Source organism: Maniola hyperantus, chromosome 2 (genome assembly GCF_902806685.2).
Source record: "Maniola hyperantus chromosome 2, iAphHyp1.2, whole genome shotgun sequence".
In the NCBI taxonomy this organism is placed as follows: Eukaryota; Metazoa; Arthropoda; class Insecta; order Lepidoptera; family Nymphalidae; genus Maniola; species Maniola hyperantus.
The window spans coordinates 17,512,135-17,532,185 of NC_048537.1; the positions used below are offsets into that span (position 1 = coordinate 17,512,135).

General features: G+C 38.2%; 2 protein-coding genes across 2 annotated transcripts in view; both read left to right on the plus strand.

Moving 5' to 3' along the window:
* The window catches only part of LOC138404240 (uncharacterized), a 126,354-nt gene that overhangs the window by 2,594 nt on the left and 103,709 nt on the right, over window positions 1-20,051 (plus strand). The window lies entirely within an intron of this gene.
* Hey (Hairy/E(spl)-related with YRPW motif) lies at window positions 6,219-19,612 on the plus strand. The gene is made up of 3 exons (XM_034978032.2): window positions 6,219-6,993; window positions 8,794-9,002; window positions 17,790-19,612. The coding sequence occupies exons 1-3, from the start codon at window positions 6,803-6,805 to the stop codon at window positions 18,305-18,307; spliced, it is 918 nt and encodes a 305-aa protein (XP_034833923.2). The 5' UTR covers window positions 6,219-6,802; the 3' UTR covers window positions 18,308-19,612.

Sequence of the window (20,051 nt, forward strand, 5' to 3'; positions counted from 1 at the left end):
CTAAAAATAGAAGAGTCGCTATGTGATTTTTAACGAAATCGTGGGCATTATCTAGTTGACTATAATATAGATTGAAAAGGAATCAAGTTTTACAATATAAGGCCGGCTTATTATTTTATTTTAAGCTGTGATAGCCTAGTGGTTAGGATGTCTGCCTCCTACGGGGGTTCGATCCCGGACACGCACCTCTAACTTTTCGGAATTTTGTGCGTTTTAAGTAGGTATCTAATTAAATTTCATTTGCTTTAACTATGAAGGAAAACATCGTGAGGGAACTTGCATGCCTGATAGTTCTCCTGTTCTCAAAGGTGTGTGAAGTCTACCAATCCGCACTTGGCCAGCGTGCTAGATTATCGCCAAAACCCTCCTCACTCTAAGAGGAGACCTGTAGGTCGATTTCGTAAAACCTGCATCAATCATTATTACAATCTCAATTGTTGTGATTGGCTGAATTTGTGCGATTCTTGTTACAACAATGCATTGTAGCCAATAGTGAGCGAGCGTCAACCAATTAGAGGTGATTGCGATCGTCACATTGTAGCTGTCATTCTACCGCAATCGCGCAGCTGTTCTCAAAGTTGTGTGACGTCTACCAATCCGCACTTGGCCAGCGTGGTAGACTATGGCCAAAACCCTTCTCACTCTGAGAGGAGACCCGTAATCTGTAGTGAACCAGCGATGAATGGGCTGGTTATGATGATGATGATTATACCATTAGGAAAAGAAGTAGGTATACTTCAAAGCAAAAAGTAGAATCTCCCCATCGCAATAATATTTAATCGGTCGTCGATATTTGACGGCGCATTGCCTCCCCCATCCAGTGCGCGGCGCAGTCGCGTGCGCCGCGCGTGTGAGCGCGTGCGCCGCTCCTTTCACACACTATAGCGAGTAGTCAAGTCCGTCTGTATACTGCACGAGTGAGGGGGCGATCAGTTGATTGTAGAGGCAGGTGATCTCTTGTTTTCGACTCGTGCGAATAATTTTAAAGTTCTTCGGTCATGTCTCCCGGCGGCAAAAAGAGCATACTTAATATACAATCGAAGACTATGTAAATGATAAGAAAGCTTGGATTTGACTCGCTCCAGCAATGCACGGGGCTGCAATTGCTTGAACAGTATGCTATAATAATATTGTAAATTGATCTCTTGAAAAGCGCATCCGCTGAGTTTCTTGCTGGTTCATATCGATCTCGGTAGGGACGGCATGACTGTATTGTGTGTTTTCCTATAAATAAAAAATAGTAAAACTTTATTTTATCTTTCTCTGTCATCAGTAATTTGAAATTTGAAGGAAAAGGACAAAACAGAGTATTACTATTCCACCGCTATTCCACGTCTATTTGTTAGAGGGTAAGAAACTAATGTGTTTGTACACAAGTTTAAAAAATCTATTAAAAGTATGCTCTTATACAGTCGAAGACTATGTAAATGATAAGAAAGCTTGGATTTGACTCGCTCCAGCAATGCGCGGGGCTGCAATTGCTTGTACAGTATGGTATAATAATATTGTAAATTGATCACTTGAAAAGAGCATCCGCTGAGTTTCTTGCTGGTTCTTATCGATCTCGGTAGGGACGGCATTCCGAACCAGTGGTAATCTAAACTAGTTGACGATTCAAAAGCACTTTGTAAAAGTTTATTTGAATAAAAATCTATTATACTTCCACTATAACTACTTGCGAACTAATAATTAAAATTAGGCTGTAACTACGTCCTATACCAACGTATAAGTCCCGCAAATTGCTATTATGCTGGAACCATGTCTCATTAACATCGAAATGATGTCATTTTGTTTTGACGTCAGCCGAAATAAAAATATTGCCAAATACACCATTAGCTCGAAACTTCAGTCTAGTGGCGGCCACACGCATTAGCAATTTGCGGGACTTGTAACAGTAAATTTTTCCCACAAACTTTCCCAAAGCATTTAGAAAACAAAGGCAATCGAAATCCAAGAACCCACCCCCGTATACCGTATCGCCCCCGTTTACCCCTCGTTCACACGGGAACTGACTATCTACCAACTTAACTACACTTCGTTTGACCCGAAATATATGCTATTGTAACGTAATAAAGATTATAATGGTGTCATTAGTATATTGGTAATATTGCAACATAATATGATAATGTTTTTTCATAGAGCATATTTGCTTGGTGACATTTAGTGGTGTTGACTAATCGACAAGGGTATTGTATTGGGCACTTAGGTAATAATAACATAACTATTCGCACTAGAAATACTGATGATGAAAGCTGAGTTATGGTCATCATCATCAACCGATAGACGTCCACAGCTGGACATAGGTCTCTTGTAGGGACTTCTACACGCCACGGTCTTGCGCCGCTCCCTGCAACTCGTCTGATGTCGTCCGTCCACCTAGATGGGAGGTCTTCCAACACTGCGTCTTCCGGTGCGAGGCCATTCCAGCACCTTGGGACCCCAACGTCTATCTGTGCCGAGCTATGTGCGAGTTATAGTGGAATAAATAATCTAACTGTATTTATAGGTAGTTATAGTCTGCGACAGGTTGAGATAGCAATTGAGATGTATGAGGCAGGGGGACGTCACGCACGTCGCCCGCACCGGGTTAACGCGTGGGCTTGTGCAGGCAGTGGCGTGCAGGTCATAGAGGCATAAATGCACTGCTTACCCTAGTTGTAATAGATCAATGCATATTTTTCATTATGACCTGTCCGTAAACAGATTCCTACCTAACTAATGCTTACCCTGCCTTCAAACACTGTGCACGCCACTGTGTGCAGGTGTGCGGGGCGTTCCCTTACCGATTCCCATCTCGAACTGACGCGTATTACACATACATACACACATACACAGTAGCCTACATGAAAATTTACAAAAAATAATTCATTTCTAAAATCGCCTTTATGAAGATCTCTCCAGCATTTATTTCCTTGCGATTAAGATAAAGCAATACAAGTAGGTATGAAATTCGAATGAGGTAGGTACTCTATAATTACAGCGGCAAAAATGGCTTTGAAGAAGTACCTACGAAACCTACCTACTTCACATCAATAGTTTTTCTTTCAATATGTCTCCAAAAAGCGACCCCCGAAAAAAATTTACTTAAACCAAAAAACATCGGGTTTTCGACTTCAAAGATTAACCCGTTTTTTTGTAGGCGTGAGAATAAGACCCCAGGGTCCCGTGGCAGGTGCCTACCACCATTGTTAGCAGGACCTACCTACCATTGTGCGCGAAACGTAAAAAGAACTTTTGAACTTTTGTGTTACACAAAATACAACTCAAGTGCTTCTATTTTGTATAAAAATAAACTTTTGATGAACTGTTGTGTTTATTCTAAGCTGTGGGAAGTTTTGAGGTTATTTGTATAATTATTTGCTGATTTAATGGATTGTCTTGTTTGTAAATAGGCTTCATTCAGCCTGAGGCCAGTATTTTGTCTGTTATTTATTTTGTGGCTTTTTCATATCTGTTTTAAGGTTGCTCGTATTTCAAGGCAGTCTGTAGGCATCTACATTTTTTCACATCGATGGTTGATATACTTGATATTAAATATTTTTTAATATGTATACGACTAGATGATACCCGCGACTTCGTCCACGTGGATATAGGTTTAAACTTTTACTGTCTCATGGGAAAACTTTGATTTTTCGGGATAAAGTGTTAAGTCAGGGAAGGTATTTAAAGCTATTTCCATTTCGAATTTCAGCCAAATCTTCTTAGTAGTTTTTGCGTGAAAGAGTAACAAACATACACACACACACATGACACACCTACAAACTTTTGCCTTTATAATATTAGTATGATGATTAGTGTGATCGCTAGGAAAATAGCTTATTAGTTACTAGATAGGTTTTTTAAAAATCCCGTGGGAACGTTTTGATTTTCCGGGATATAATGCCTATGTCGATTTCCGGGATGCAAGCTATCTCTGTACCAAATTTCATCAAAATCGGATAAATTGTTGTAATATTAAGTATGGATTAGGTACGTAAGCTTATCTTTGTCAATGCTATGTAGAAAATTAGGGATTTTCGAGCTAACCTGGAAGGCGTTTAGACATTCGTTTGGCGTGCTTCCATCTTAGATCACTCATCATCAGGCGATATCACAGTTATGCCGATGCCCTAGCCTAGTTCGCTTAAAATGCGCATTGACGGAAAATAATATACCTACTGACTTACTTAGGTTAGGTATCTATCTATCTATAAAAAAAGGTAAGAATCTACCACTAAAAAAAGCTCGAGCACCTCTTAACAATATGAATAAAAATAAAAAGATTCTTTATGTAATGTATTATGTATTACTTATATGCTGAAAATAACAAGATTCCTGTCTAAGGTTATTAAAAAGACTTTTAGCAAAAAATCAGACTTATTGTCGCTAACTTTGTATTATTATACGTCTTCAGTCGCTGTGAAAGCTCTTCGACAAATAGGATCACGTACAGAACAAGAGGCGTGTAATAAAGCAAGGATTATTTCCCTTTTATAGCAAATCTTATAGGATTAAGGTGGTCGAAAAATCGCTCATGACGCTTTTGTGAGTCAGACGATTTTTAAAGCCGTGTGAAAATGCGTAAAATCAGCTGTTTCGTCACTGATTTTTTTCGAAGTTGGGTTTATTCTCAAAAAGTTATGTACCTAGGTATAAGTATAACCAGTTAAAAAAAATCGGTCAAGCGCGAGTCGGACTCGTACACGAAGGGTTCCGTACCATCATACAAGAATTAATTGACAAAACTGTTTTGTTAAATAAATATTTTTCATTTTCATTTTCATTTTTTTAAATTTTTATATCATTTATTTATTTTTATTTGTACCAAAAACATTTACAGTAAAGAGGAAAAGAGAGCAAAAGTGGACAGGGAAACACTTATCTCTATGAGAGATCTCTACCAGTGACCCTTGGCAGTGCGAGAGGTTATAAAGGCAGTAGAATAGGTACAAAAAGAAGATAGAAATACATTATCTGTCTACCTTATCGGTTCACAAGATACAGCCCGCTGACAGACAGATAGATGGACGAACGGACGGGTAGCGGAGCCTTAGTAGGTTAAGTATAGGTAGGTAGGTTAGGTAGGTAGTTAGGTCCCGTTGACACCCTACGGGTGCGGAACCCTAGAAAGCCGGTCAAATGCGAGCCAGACTCGTCTTCGAGGGACCCGTAGCTTGGAAATAAAAGTAATAGGTAGGTTAGTATAGGTAGGTATATTGGTATCAATAATTGATCTAGCAACTTAAAAACAAATCCCTTTTATTCCATACCGCAAATCTAAGTTTATTTGTAAAGATTTTATATAATACTAGCTGATGCCCGCGACTTTGTCCGTGTGGATTTAGGTTTTTAAAAATCCCGTAGGAACTCTTTGATTCTCCGGGATAAAAAGCCGATGTCACTCTTTAGGTCTGTACCTGAATCCATGCACAAAATCACGTCAATCCGTTGCACCATTGCGACGTGATTGAAGATGGAAGGATAAACCAATAAACCAACACACTTTCGCATATGGGTAGTGGTAGCTAAGAAAGTGTTAAGTAGAGAGACTTTGTTTTATTTTTCCTGTACCTACTTCCTTTCGGTCAACTAATTCCTAGACCTATACAGTCTTCTACAGTAGGTATTATAGATAAGTAAGTACCTATCTACCTAGGTATACCTAATTTGTTTGTATCGAAAGAAAATTGCAGACCAAAAAGATAAAAGTAAAGTTCCCTTTGCACAACTTCATCATAAATTAATCAAAATGCTGCGAATTAAATTTCACAATAGCCAGCAAGCGTGTCCCATCTCCACATATCCCTGAGCCTTCCACAGACAATAGCCTTCGTTCAATGAAATTGCGTTTCCTAATTGACGCCGCTTCCACCGTGCGTCCGACACGCGGCCTTTTCAAAAATATTAAATCCAAAAAAACACCCCTTTATCACCCCTATCTCCATACTTATACCGTTTATATTCCTGTGATTAACTTTAGAACAAACTTACTAGAGATTGTCAACCCTATTTGATCTTATATTGCAGTCACTATAAACTCTATAATTATACGGATATAGCTCAAAATCGCAGCGTTTAACTGTAATAACAAAATTGTTTGCACAAAAAATTACAAAGTTCTACTGCGAGCAATAACACCTTAACACTTGGCAATAAAGTTACATATGGTGTGTTTTTGTGGTAGTACTATGTTGGCGGGATATAAAGCATGGTCGCCACAGGGCTGGGAGGCGGCCAGGCGCCGGGGCACGCGGCAGCACACTCCGCGGCCGGCGGTCGACGCGCGCGCACGTGTGCCACGCATGCGCATTGCGTTCAACAAGTTCCTGCAATTTCTAAGACGCATACACACTTGTTTACTTAATTGTTTAATTAGATCATGCTTTATGAGCTTTTTCACTCAGTTTTAGTAATCGATTTTTCATAAAACTAATAAAGTGAAAAATAAAATATTTTCAGAAAAAGTGAAAAACTATTTGTGATTTTGGGAAAAGTGAAAAACATTGGCATAATATTATGACGGTCTAGTCCATTCTAAGTGAACATATTTCTCTACAGAACCATAATAATGTGACATTTCAACAACGGTTGAGCAGTGAAAATTTTCATCAATTTTCCGCATCGGACACAATCGGCGTGAAAACTCAATCACTTTTTTCCACCTGCATTTAAAAGTGAAAAGGAAGTGAAAAACACGTCTATTAAACTGATTCAACGATGTGACAAATAAATGTTATTCCGTAAAAAGTGAAAACCAAACTTTAGTCGAAAAAAAAGTGAATGAAAAGTGAACGTATTTTCAAGTTTTGGAAATTTTATATAAATGATGGAGTATCAGAGACACATGGAGCCCAGTGCTCACCAGCAGCCTCAATCCCAGGGGCCCCAGTGGGCCCCTCAGTACGGCTGGGGGCCCCCTGCGCCGACTGTAGCGGCTCCCGTACAAAGAACTAAGAGGACTCATTCTGAAAGTGAGGATGATGCCTTTTCTGAAGAGAGTAGTAAAGACGCGACGTAAGTATTTTTTATTTTTTTGCAGCCTTTATTCCTCCTGCGCTGATGTCCGACGTCCGTGGCATACCTATGTCGGTGTGGCATACGTAATTTAAATTCAAAATAATATATAAAAAAAGGCGACTGACTGACTAACTACTCGACGTATCGGACTGAAAGACATGCAGATAGCTATTTATGACGTAGACATCCGCTGAGAAAGGATTTTTGAAAACTTAATGGAAATAAAGTCGCGAGCAAAAGCTAGTATATAATACTATATACTAGTATATTAATGTATAAACTACACGTGTACTAGTAACGCTGACCGTCGCAATATGAAAAGTATTTACTCGTGGCCGACATCATAATGTTAGGAATTCAGGCTAAAATATTTCTTGCACACAGTAGTTAAATGTAGTTAGTCTAAATATCCCTTTGTAGAGTGCTTCTGAAGTATGCAAGCTATTTCTTTTATAGTTTTTATCATGGTACTTGGTAGCCTCAGGATTTTAGCCATCCAAAGCAGAGCTTTAGTGTTTTTGTGCTTTTAAAGGAATGATTATGTCATTATGGTACAATGTAATAAGTCCATATTATTTAACTATAAAATAACATAAGTATTTTCATTAGGCATTCAAATAAGATTCTAATAAGAAAAAAATACTCGTCGAAATGCTGACTAACCTACCGTTTTTGTCTGGTGGTTTTTGTAGTCGGCAAAAAGCAAAAGCTCTGTTGCGTAGCGTAGGCGGTTGCTACGCGCGTAGCTGGTCTACGAAATAGCTATTACGAGTCACGACTAGGTTTCCTTTATTTTTCTTTTAAAAAGTTTATAAAAAAAAACTTATACTTATTGATTTTTATATGAATTCATAATCATATTCCTCGTGAAGAAGTATAGATGGCTAAGAATTCTTCATAATAATTGTCTAAAAGGTGTGTGAAGTCTGCCAATCCGTACTGGATCAGCGTGGCAGCCTATGGCCTAAATAACCCTTCTCATTCTGAGACCCGTTCTCAGTAGTGGGCTGGCGATGGGTCGATCATAATGACGATCGTGAATTTTTCGAAAGTATGACGCAATTTTTCTAATTATAAGTAGTGAATCGTAGGACGCCATTTCAAATTAATTTAGCAGAAACATTCGGCACGAATGTAAATATAAAGGACACGGTTCAACTTTTGATGTGGTATAAAGGTCAAAAGTCAAATGACGGCGGTAGTTGGTACTATCGCGGTTCAAAAGAAAGTTATAACCTTTACTTTACAAACAACTCTATACTGCATTCAAATAAACTTTAACGAACTCCGTCCGATTCTTGAGTTGAGATGCTAAAACTAAATTTAAGATCCTTTCATATTTTTAAAGCCACAGTTTTTAATATTCCGTACCTCAAAAGGAAAAAAGGAACCTTAATAGAATCATTTCGTTGTCCGTCTGTCCGTCTGTCGTGTCTGTCAAGAAAACCTAAAGGGTTCTTTCCGCTGATCTAGAATCATAGAATTTGGCAGGTAGGTAGATCTTCTAGCACAAGTTAAGGAAAAAAACCGAAAACCGTGAATTTGTGGTTACATCATTAAAAAAATTAAAATGTGTTAGATAACTATACATATGAAAGGGCTTTACTTGTACATTCTAAAACAGATTTTCATTTATTTTTTATGCATAGTAGTTTTTGATTTATCGTGCAAGATGTCGAAAAAAATACCCGAGTAACCTAAGTAAGTAAAATGCGCGAGTCTGACTCGCTCTCGGTTTTCTTCTGCATTTCGACTTTAACTGAGCGTCTTCCTTATTGTTCCTGTTTGATTGACCAGGTCTCCAGGCGGCGACTCCTGCCAGCTCATGACGCGCAAGAGACGACGCGGCGTCATAGAGAAGAAGAGAAGAGACAGAATCAACACGTCGCTGACTGAGCTCAAGAGGCTGGTGCCGGCGGCGTGCGAGAAGCAAGGCAGCGCCAAGCTGGAGAAGGCAGAGATCCTGCAGCTCACTGTCGACCATCTCAAGATGCTGCATGCTAAAGGTATAATCCAAGCCGAAATCATTTGAGGAGGTGGCGAACAAAACGCCATAATTACACTTCTGGCCAATATTAGAGCCTCGATAGCTCAACGGTTAAAGGAGCGGACTGAAAACCGAAAGGTCGCCGGTTCAAACCCCATCGGTTGCACTAATAATTGTCGTACCTACTCCTAGCACAAGCTTTACGCTTAATTGGAGGGGAAGAGGAGAATATTAGTCAGCATGATAAACTTGGCTAATATTCTTTAAAAAAAAAGTACGCGACAAGTCGAGAAGGCAATCGGGGAGGAAACGCCCCGCACACCCGCACAGCCCCCGCGCTATCCCAGTGCGGGATAGCGGGATTGAGTCCAAAGTTTGTGATTTTGATCAAAACGCTACAACTAAAATACTTTACAGCTATAAATTAAGTTTTTTATTCCTCCTGTAAAAAAATATTTCGTGCAATTATACCGTTTTGTTCGCCAGCTCCTCTTTTAATTTATGTAGGTGTACTTTAAGGTTGTGCTTAAAGTGTCAGGAGGTGTGGTGGGAGGCTTCGGCTACGCTACCGGCAAAGTCGTGCCGCCAAGCGATTCAGCGTTCCAGTAGTAGAAACCAATCAGGGCATGGGTTTAATGAATCTGCCATACCTACCCTTTCAGGATAAACTAACTACTACAATTAACATTAGCATGTCGGTGAGAAACCTTAAAGTTTTTACCCGCCCCAAAATCGCCCAACGCGCCCAACGAAGTTTTCATTACAAAAAATACCAAATAAAATATGTGTATGTTCGAATTAACCGAGAACGCTGTAAAGACAGATTTCGGTTTCCCACTCACAAAACCTCATTCCTTAACAAAAGTGTTTGTGTCATGGCGGTAAAGATATATAATAAGATACCAGGGGAGATAAGGAAATGTAATAATATAAATAAATTTAAGAATAAATTGCATGATTTTTCAATAGACAAGACATTATATAACATTAACGAATTTTTTTCAACTTAGACATTTTTAAATTTTGAATTTTAACATAGACAAAGACAACGTGCGTCAAATTACTTATAGTTATTGTTTTACTAGGTTTACTAATTGTTTTGCATGCTTAATATTTAAGGCGAAACATTTCTACTGGACAATTTTATGTAATAACATCTCGTTGTAAAATGTTTCCGCAAATAAAGAATCTTTGAATCTTTGAATCTTTGAATCTTTCCTTTACGCAAAATTTTACAGTTATGCATTGAATAGAACCTACTTAACCGTTAGGACCGCGTTTATCCTGTCATTTGTACGTTTCCTAAAGAATCAATTCATTTCCGTTTTCTACAAATTAACAAAAAAAACCGTTACGGTTCCGCAAAAAATCTCAAATTGCTAAAAGTCAAAAGTATAGTCTATTTTACTGTTCGTTTTGCTTTCCGGTTTAGTAAAAAATAAAAACCCACGGTTTCTAGATTTTAAAAACGGATTTCCATTTTTAAATACCACTAGTACCGATTTTCCGGAATAAAAATAGCCTATGGCACTCTCCAGGTCTTTATCTTTAGTCTATATGCAAAAAATCACATCAATACAATACATTGCACCGTTGCGACTTGATTGAAGGACAAACCAACAAACCAACAAACAAACACACTTTCGCATTTATAATAAGGGTAGGTACTGATTACTCAGTATGAAATACATTGTACCTAAGTAATTTCAGCCCGATCCGTCCGTTTGAGCTGTGCGTTGATAGATCAGTCAGTCATTTAGTCAGTCAGTCCTTTTCCTTTTACATATTTAGATTAGTGAGGATATGGATTGAAAAAATAAACGTAAAACACTCAACATCGTCATTCACCTTTAGATTTCCGCACATGTGCACTGCGCCGCGCGCCGCGCGCCGGTCAGATCGGCAGTTTGCACACACGAGGGTCGTTATCATCTTATCAATATGTCACAGATCCATTCCCACGCATTTCCGGCTCCGACAGGTGTTGGTGCAACGAGGTCTACATCTTGTACTGTACACTTTATGTTTGAGGTGATAGAGTTTAAAATGAAATGCTCAGACTATGATAATGTTAGTCGTAGCGTGTAATGGATACACGGATGTGATTAATGTAATATACCAACTGGGAATTTAGACTTTATTTTGGAAGGTATAATCATCATCATCATGATCAACCCATCGCCGGCTCACTACAGAGCACGGGTCTCCTCTCAGAGTGAGAAGGGTTTGGCCATAGACTATCACGCTGGCCATGTGCGGATTGGTAGACTTCACACACCTTTGAGAACATTATGGAAAACTCTCAGGCATGCAGGTTTCCTCACGATATTTTCCTTCACCGTTTAAGCGTTCCGTTAAGCCTTCTAATCGAAGGTCGGGGGTTCGATCCCGGGCACGCACAGAGCAGCGAGCGAGGCATTGTACCCAAGATGCTGACAGCTGACAGCCTTACCCCTTTGAATGGGAATTGTATTTAAATAGTGACGCTATTAATATACCTAATTATCCCAAATATATTTAATCATCATCATCATCATCATCATTATTATCAGTAACCGCCAACCGGTCTCTTGTAGGGACTTCCACTTGCCATGGTCTTGCGCCACCTAAATCCAGCGGCTCCCTGCGACTAGTAATAGTTTGATGTCGTCTGTCCACCTAATAATGGGGAGTCTTCCAACGCTCTGGTCGTCATTCTAGTACCATGGGACCCCAAAGTCTTTCGTTTCTTCGAACTAGGTGCCCTACTCATAGCCACTTCAGCTTCGCATCTCGTTTAGCTATATCGTTTATTCTGGTTCTCCTAATTTCTGATCTGGTCACGTAGAGAAACTCCAATCATAGCTCTCTTCATAGTCCGCTGAGTGACTCTGAATATTCTATCTAATATACCAAACCTATTTAAATATAAAAACCGGCCAAGTGCGAGTCAGTTGTTTTAGAATATACAAGTAAAGCCCTTTCATATGATACCCCACTTGGTATAGTTATCTAATTTTGAAAATTTTAACTACTAATATTTGTTCATGAACAAATTTTAATTTTTTTTTCTGTGATGTCATCAAAAATACACGGTTTTCGGATTAATTCCTTTACTTGTGCTATAAGACCTACCTACCTACCATGATTATAGGTCAACGGTAATTACCCTAGAAAATCGATCGCGCCTAGTTTCTTGACAGACAACGGACAGACAGACTACAAAGTGATCCTATAAGGGTTCCATTTTCCTTTTGAGGTACAGAACCCTAAAAATTAGTAAAGCAAATGTCGCTTAAAACATAGTCAAGCGTAAAAAATTGCGTCGGTAAAAAAGTCCTGCGCAAGTTAAATTAATATGATGGGTGTTGCAAAATTAATAAAGCAACGTTGCTTCCGGCGGCGGGTCGGTGGTGACCGCGAGTCAAACCGCAGGGATTGCGGCAATTTAGCCAAAGGTCACCGACCGCAGGAAGGAAGAATCGGATGGTTAGCCTAGCTAGTCCTCTAATTGTGCGGTTTACGCTTTATTAAATAACGACTTTTTAGTTTTTATGCTTAAACAGGAAGAGTAGATAATTATATTTTATGTAAAGAAAAACACATTGGATTTCTATACCCAGAGACCCACTGTTTCATTTTTGAAAAATGTAAAAAGTAGCGACTGTTAAATTTATATTTTTGGAATTAATAAATAGTTATGTTATAATGCACGTTCAGTACGCGGCCGAAAGTAATGTACATCGGACCTACCTTTAGAAATTAGAATGACATTTCGGCTTTGTAGAGCGTTGTCTCTGTCACACGTACCTATATGACGTTTTATCGGTTTCAACGACAGAGACAGTGCTCTACAAATTTGCTATCTCCTTCTACAGGTCGATATACATTACTTTCGGCCGCGTACTGTAGTTTTGGTTTGCTTGCTCAAGCAGCTTGATGCGGCCGTCAAGCACCTTTGAGCTAGCAAAAGGCACTTTTCTCATTTCCCGAACACTGTCCAAACGTTGCGCCATCAGTCCGCTTGACCTTCTCGGAAGCGTTTTAAAGATTCTATTATCAGTTTGGAAAGCAGATTCTACTGACAAAAGATTTAAAAAAAATCCCTTGAATGTCTGTGAGTCAAACCAATAACCCTAGGAGATTCAAGGTAAACAAACGCGCCAATTTCAATAGAACTTTAGAAATATAATGCATTCTTTATAGATTTATTTACACAATTTATTTAATCTAAGTATATTTAAAAATTATTTAGTTTCCTTAAAGTGTCGGTAAAACACTATCATAAAAAAATTATAGTCCCATATGTCACTATTTCCTCAAAGGCAGTCTATTAAGTATTTAAAACCGCATCAGAACGATTACCTCCGGTCACAATAGCCCACATCTACTAGGCCCACTAGGCCAGGTATAGGGTAGCGGGTAGCGGGTAGCGGGTAGCGGGTAGCGGGTAGTGAGTCGGTCGGACACCTGGCGCTAGAAAAACTCGCATGGCAGGAAGTGGCCGATAGCTCGCCGCCAGTGATATGCGATCTGACTTTTTGTCCCTTCTCACTTCTGTTTCGGAAGGTTTGTCTTGTGTCGACTTCTGATTTTAACCGACTTCCAAAAAGGTGGTTCTCAATTCGGGCCGTTTTTTTAAATGTATGTAGGTACATCGATTTTTGCGAGATTTCTGGACTGGTTTGCAATTATTTTTTTTCATCAACAGGGGATGTGATGTTCCAAAACCACTACAAATTAAAAAATAACTTTTGTTTCTACACGTGTAGGTATCTTTATGAATGTATGAAGTCGGGCGAGCGTAATAGAAGAAACTGGAAATCAAAGCTTAAAGCTCGCCCGACTTCAACATACATACACGTGTAGAAACAGAAGTTATTTTTTACTTTGTAGTGGTTTCGGAAGTCGGTCTTTAAATTTTTTTGTTGTTGACCCTAGGTAAATTGATTAACCCTAAAAATTAAAAAAATTATAGTAACAAAATGAAATGAAATAAAAAGCCAAACAGTAGGTATAATATGTGTACCACCAGCAAATCATTAAGCGCATTCAATAAATCCGTAACCAAAGATGACTTTATCGAGTGACCCCAGTCGGCTCAGCAAACAGGGGTGGCGTGGGAACCGAACCCGCTACCATATCTCACTGGCAGTAGCCCTGCGGAGTACAGAGGGCAGAGGGCCAGCCATCCCTCCGAGCAAATACTACGGATTATTAACGTATGCTAGATTTAACTTACAAATTATAGCTTAGGGAGGTATTTTCTTTTTATTATTTAAACGAGAACTTGAAAAGCTTCAATGAGTAAAAATAGTTTTTTTTATTAATTTTAGGTCGATTAGGGGTGTAAAAGTTATAATTAATTATTGAACAACTCATACAAATCCTGCTATTTCGGTTTTTCATTTCATTAATAATTTCTTATTTATTATCCTTCTAGTCTGTACTTTATAAGTCCCGCAAATTACTAATGCGCGTGGCCGCCATTTTAGTGACGTCAACACTAGCAATTTTATTAATATTTTAACATCACATAAATAAACTAAGTAGGTACCTACTTATACTCAGGTATTAACATCCAAAAAGGTCCATAGATAAATAATGAAATTCTAAAAACTTGAAAAACAAACAATTTAAATAAAAAATGCTCAATCTCGTCAGAAAGAACACGCAAAAAAGACACGCATGTTAAAATTCCCGACCACTATCACGATATGACCAAATAAAATCAAAAATGTTCAACCTAATCTACATTCTCATCCCCCTATCACGCGCTCATTGTCAGCAGTGACAAGCGGAAATAGACAGAATCTACTTCCAACCCGAAAGCAAAAGGGTACAAGAAGGGTTGCGCCCCACCTGTAGACAAAAAAGGCAAGAAAAAACGACGCCTAGTCCAAAAACGGAAGGGAAGAAATAGCACAATGAGGCAGATAAACGACTGCTTGAAAATATCCTGTGCAGTTTCCTGTACTTAAGGATTTTGTATTCAAAAAGTATGTTAGGAAGTCAAATTAAAAAGGCATTAAAGATTTTCTTGCAGATGTTCTAATTGTTATAAAAAAATTAAACATAAACAATTTTATCTATGTTACAATTGAAAAACGCTGATACATATAGAAAATCCGAAAAATCATTATTGTCACTACTATCCTCTAAAATAAGCTAGTTGGGGGTGAAAGAGGAAAATTAGCGTTACACTCACAATGTGAAAGTGTGTCTGTCTGCTGGAATTTCACGCCCATTCGTTCAACCGATTTTGACGAAATTTAGTACAAAGATAGCTTGCGTCCCGGGGAAGGACATAGGCTACTTTTTGTCCCAGAAAATCAAACAGTTCCCACGGTGTTTTTAAAAACCTAAATCCACGCTGATGAAGTCGCGGGCATCATCTAGTCTTAAATATATAAAAGGAAAAACTGATTGACTGACTGATCTATCAACACACAGCTCAAACTACTGGACGAATGGGGCATTCGGATAGCTATAATTATGACGTAGACATCTGCTCAGAAAGGATTTTCGAAATTTCAACCCCTAAGGAGGTAAAATAGGGGTTCGAAAATTGTGTAGCCCATGCGGACGAAGTCGTGAGGATATGCTAGTACAAAAAAAACAGAATTTTTATGTGACATTGAAAACAAATCAAGTATTTCGAATGTTCGGACCCTTACCACCTGATTCACAAATTATAGGTAATAGTGGTACATTTTATCTTGAAGTCTTATACGACTTTTGGTAAAGATAACAAATAAATTATTACGAAGTCCTTAGAGCGACTTACTCGATCTATCATGATTCATAATAATATATCAAAAAGCAAATCAAACATATCCCCAAATTCTTTAGAAAGTTCTGGACTATCTCTTTGACAAAAAACTTATTCAAGCTTTTTTCTTTGAAACTACAAGAGCCACATTTCTTGTGCGATAATTTATGCAATCTTATACAAACCTGTGTCCTTCACGGCCCCTACTAACAACTAGCGATGGGCATGATTGCTATTTTAAATAATTTTCACTTGGTGAAATTATTCATTTCCTTCACAGTGATTTTATAGGCGATTTTTCACGGAAAGTGATTTTTCAGTTTTCGCACTTACAATAGTTTTTGCTACATTAACTAAGAATTTTAACCAAAACCAATAGCTCTGATATTTCGCAGGTTGGCTTTCACGAAAGATGAAAATTTTAAACTAAATGTTCTGACACATTCCCCCTTCCCTTGTCCCTTTCTGACACAAATAAATACGAGTGTTCTCGCTCGCGCGCTCTTTGCCTCCGATCGATGACCGACTACAATAAATTGAGACAATAAAGCGGGATTAAATGTAATAATTTTCTAACATTGTGAGATTGTGCTTCGTGACTATTCACAGGCTACTTTAAGTAGCATAGCAAGTGTTATATATGAAAAATCTTTTCATATGATTTTTCACATGCTATATATGAAATGGTCCGTCCCTACTAGCAACCCTACAAACCCCTCGCCCCGGTGCACGGTGGCCCAGTGACTTCGTAGTAAGAACACGGTACAACCCCTCGCCTTACAAGCAGTCCTTATTCAATACACACGATAGCGGATTCTGTTATTAAACTTTTTACCCACGGAAGAACACCGGAAACAAGGGGTACTCGTTATGGTTGTCAAACATAAGTTACCTAAAAAGTACCGATTTAGTTTCAATTTTGTTTGGGATACTTATTCAGCAATTTTACTAAGTAAGTATAGGAAAATAATTTTTTTAGAAACTTTATAAGGTAGTATGCTTTTATATGGTCTTATATTATATTTATTTGAATAGCAAATCGATTGGATCTCCTCATTTCTAATTTGATCACGTAGAGAAACTCCAAGCGTAGCTCTCTCCATCGCCCGCTGAGTGACCCTGAGCTTTCTTATGAGGCCCAGTTAGCGACATGTCTCGGATCCATAATATGTCATCATTATTTAGTTTAAATAACCATAAGCCCATAGTAGTTATGAAACTGATGAGCTTAAATAATTTTTTTTTGTTTTTGTTTATTTTTTTAAATTTCGTTCAAAAGATTTTGGCAACCCTAACTCCCGTTAGTAAATTCTGTCTCTTTTGCACATTCCATTACAATGCTCCCCCCGTCTCTGTCTACTTGTTGCGTAAGAATTACCAAGGGAGAGTAATATGAATAGCGCTTTCTTGTTTTCTTCAATTTAGAAGATTCTTTGTATTGCACTTTTTATTCAGCGTACGCATCTGCATCGGGACAATTTATTTTTATCCTTAAGGTTAAATTTAACCCTTACACTTTCGTTTTATACAATTTGCAACAGAGGGTTGTAAGGACTACAAAGCTTACAAAAATAAGATAATGTAGATGTTTTATACTGTACACCTTTTGTACTTGACCGGCCGATCAAATCAGTAATGCCAAATTTAAAAAAATGTATAGTGCATTTTTTGAATGAAAATCTAAATATATAAAAGGAAAAGGCGACTGACTGACTGAGTGGTCTATCAACGCACAGCTCAAACTACTGGACGGATCGGACTGAAATTTGGCATGCAGATAGCGATTATGAGTTATGACGTAGGCATCCGCTAAGAAAGGATTTTTGGTTTGAAGTTTGTGTAGTCTACGCGGACGAAGTCGCGAGCATAAGCTAGTATTACAAACTTAAAGCTACACAAACACACATTACGGTAGTCATGGGTAGTGATTCTTACAGTGAAGGCATTTCCTTAACTTAAAATTACAAAATTTAACTCCACCTCAACTAACCTCTGTAAAATACATAACTAGTATGTTTTTTTTTTTTTAACTAAGGAATTTGTTGTTCTTTCCAGGCTTGGATACTTACGCATACGACCCCCAACGCTACGCCATGGACTACCACAGCATTGGCTTCAGGGAGTGCGCCGCTGAAGTAGCCAGATACCTGGTCAGCTGCGAAGGCCTGGACATCCAGGACCCATTGCGCCTGCGCCTCATGAGCCACTTGCAATGCTTCGCGGCGCAGAGGGAGCTAGCGTCCAAGTCCAACTGGGGGTACCCGCAGTACCCTGCAGTACCCCAACCCCAAATACCCCAACCGCAACATGGTTATGCAGAACTGAGGGATCCCCCCGTTTCTACCGCTGTAGCAACGGTGCCTTCGATAGCAGCACCTTTATCAGCACCTCCGAGCTACACGCATTACCCCCCAGCACCGCCAGCACCTCCAGGGCCCTCAGCACCACCTGGTCACGCCGCGCCCCCAGGTCCCCATTACCCAGCTCCGTATCCTCACCATCCGCCTCATCATCAGTACTCGCAGAACAGTTCGAAGCCATACAGACCTTGGGGGGCCGAGTTAGCGTATTAATTTAGTCAAGAGTTTTGATTATTTTGTTGGTAGAAATTATAGGTAAATCTGTTTAACTATTATGTTTTTAAAGAATAACTAAGAAAAAAAGCAGTGATAAGATGTCTGCCTCCTGGTCTTCGCCTCGAAGATCACTTTTAACTCTTCAGAATGATGTACGTTTTAAGCTGTTAAATATCACTTGCTCTAACGATGAAGGAAAACATCGTGAGGAAACCTGCATGCCTGAAAGTTCTCCATAAAGATGTGTGAAGTCTGCCAATCCACACTGGGAAGCATGCTAGAAACTTCTCATTCTGAAAGGAGGTCCGTTCTCAATAGTGAGGGGTTGAATGCCCGTAAATGCAGTTACATGAGATGAGACCTATAGAACTCAAGGAATAACATACGGTACGTGGCCGAAAGTAATGTACATCGACCTTTAGAAGGAGATAACAGATTCGTAGAGCCTTGTCTGTGTCGTTGAGACCGACAAAACATCATATAGGTATGAGTGACAGAGACAACCATCTACAAAGCCGAAATGTCATTCTAAAGGCCGATGTACATTACCTTCTGCCGCGATCTGTAAAATTTAAGAGTGTAATTCTGTAGGCGGTTCCGTAACAAATAAAATAAATTTATCTTAGCTATTTTTATTATCTAATCGATTTACTTATAATTTGTACACTTTCAAAAATATGTCCATTGTTGTGTAGATCTCAAGAGTTTAATTTAAAAACCCATACTTTTATTTTAAGACTGTTAAAATTAGATATAAAATATTTAAAATATAAGTTGTGTGATACCAATATAGTATATAAAGTTAGTTTATCCTAAATGTAGAAATATTGGGACCAAAAACCAAGCTTTAATGTTTATATAATGTATTTTCCAACTTTTACGACGTAAACTAAAAATACTTGATTCATCGCTTATTTAGCGAAACATCAGAATACATAATAGGACAAGCCAAACTAGCAAAACTTTAAAAGAACCCATTTAAAAAAGACTATACCTAAGAGTTTTTAGCGCCGCCATCTATAAATTTTGAAAAAATAATTTGTATCAGCATGCTATTTTAAAATCATCAGGTTTCGTGGGTTCATTAGACAGTTTAAAAAAATGCCATTTAATAAGAGAGAGAATTGAAATTTTAGCTGGCATTGCAAAAGGCCATCAATTTTATTAGTTCCGAGCACATCGTACTTACAAATATTCGTTACGGGTTCGAATCCCAGATTTTAAATGTGTCTAACTTATTTGGTGTTAAGTTGGAAAAATTAAATGTATCACGAAAGGTAACTGTAATTTTGTGATTGCACAAGGTTGTGAAATTATTTTTTAATTTTTGTGTATATTGTGTGTGATTTTTAACGCATATCTGTATATGTAAACTGTCGTCTATCCATACGATACGATTGTGTATATTTTTGTAAATAGTTAAACCAAAGTCGCTTGCGATTGTCGAAGAGAAAAATTAAATTATTTTTTTAATATTTAAAACTCACTTTTATTTCTATTTGTACAGTAAGGTACACTCATTATTTTACATTTTTATAATCATTTTAAAATATTATAAGAGAAGTCTAGATATTCGCCGCTCTTCTACCAAACGTAATTTGCTTCTCAGATTTTCGTAATTTTATTTAGTTTCAAAGTTACACAGAGTTTCTGTAAAAATGTGTAGTTTTAAAGTTTTAAGGGTATAACTTACATATTTTTACAGATATCTGGAAAAAACCCTCACAGACACAGATATTAA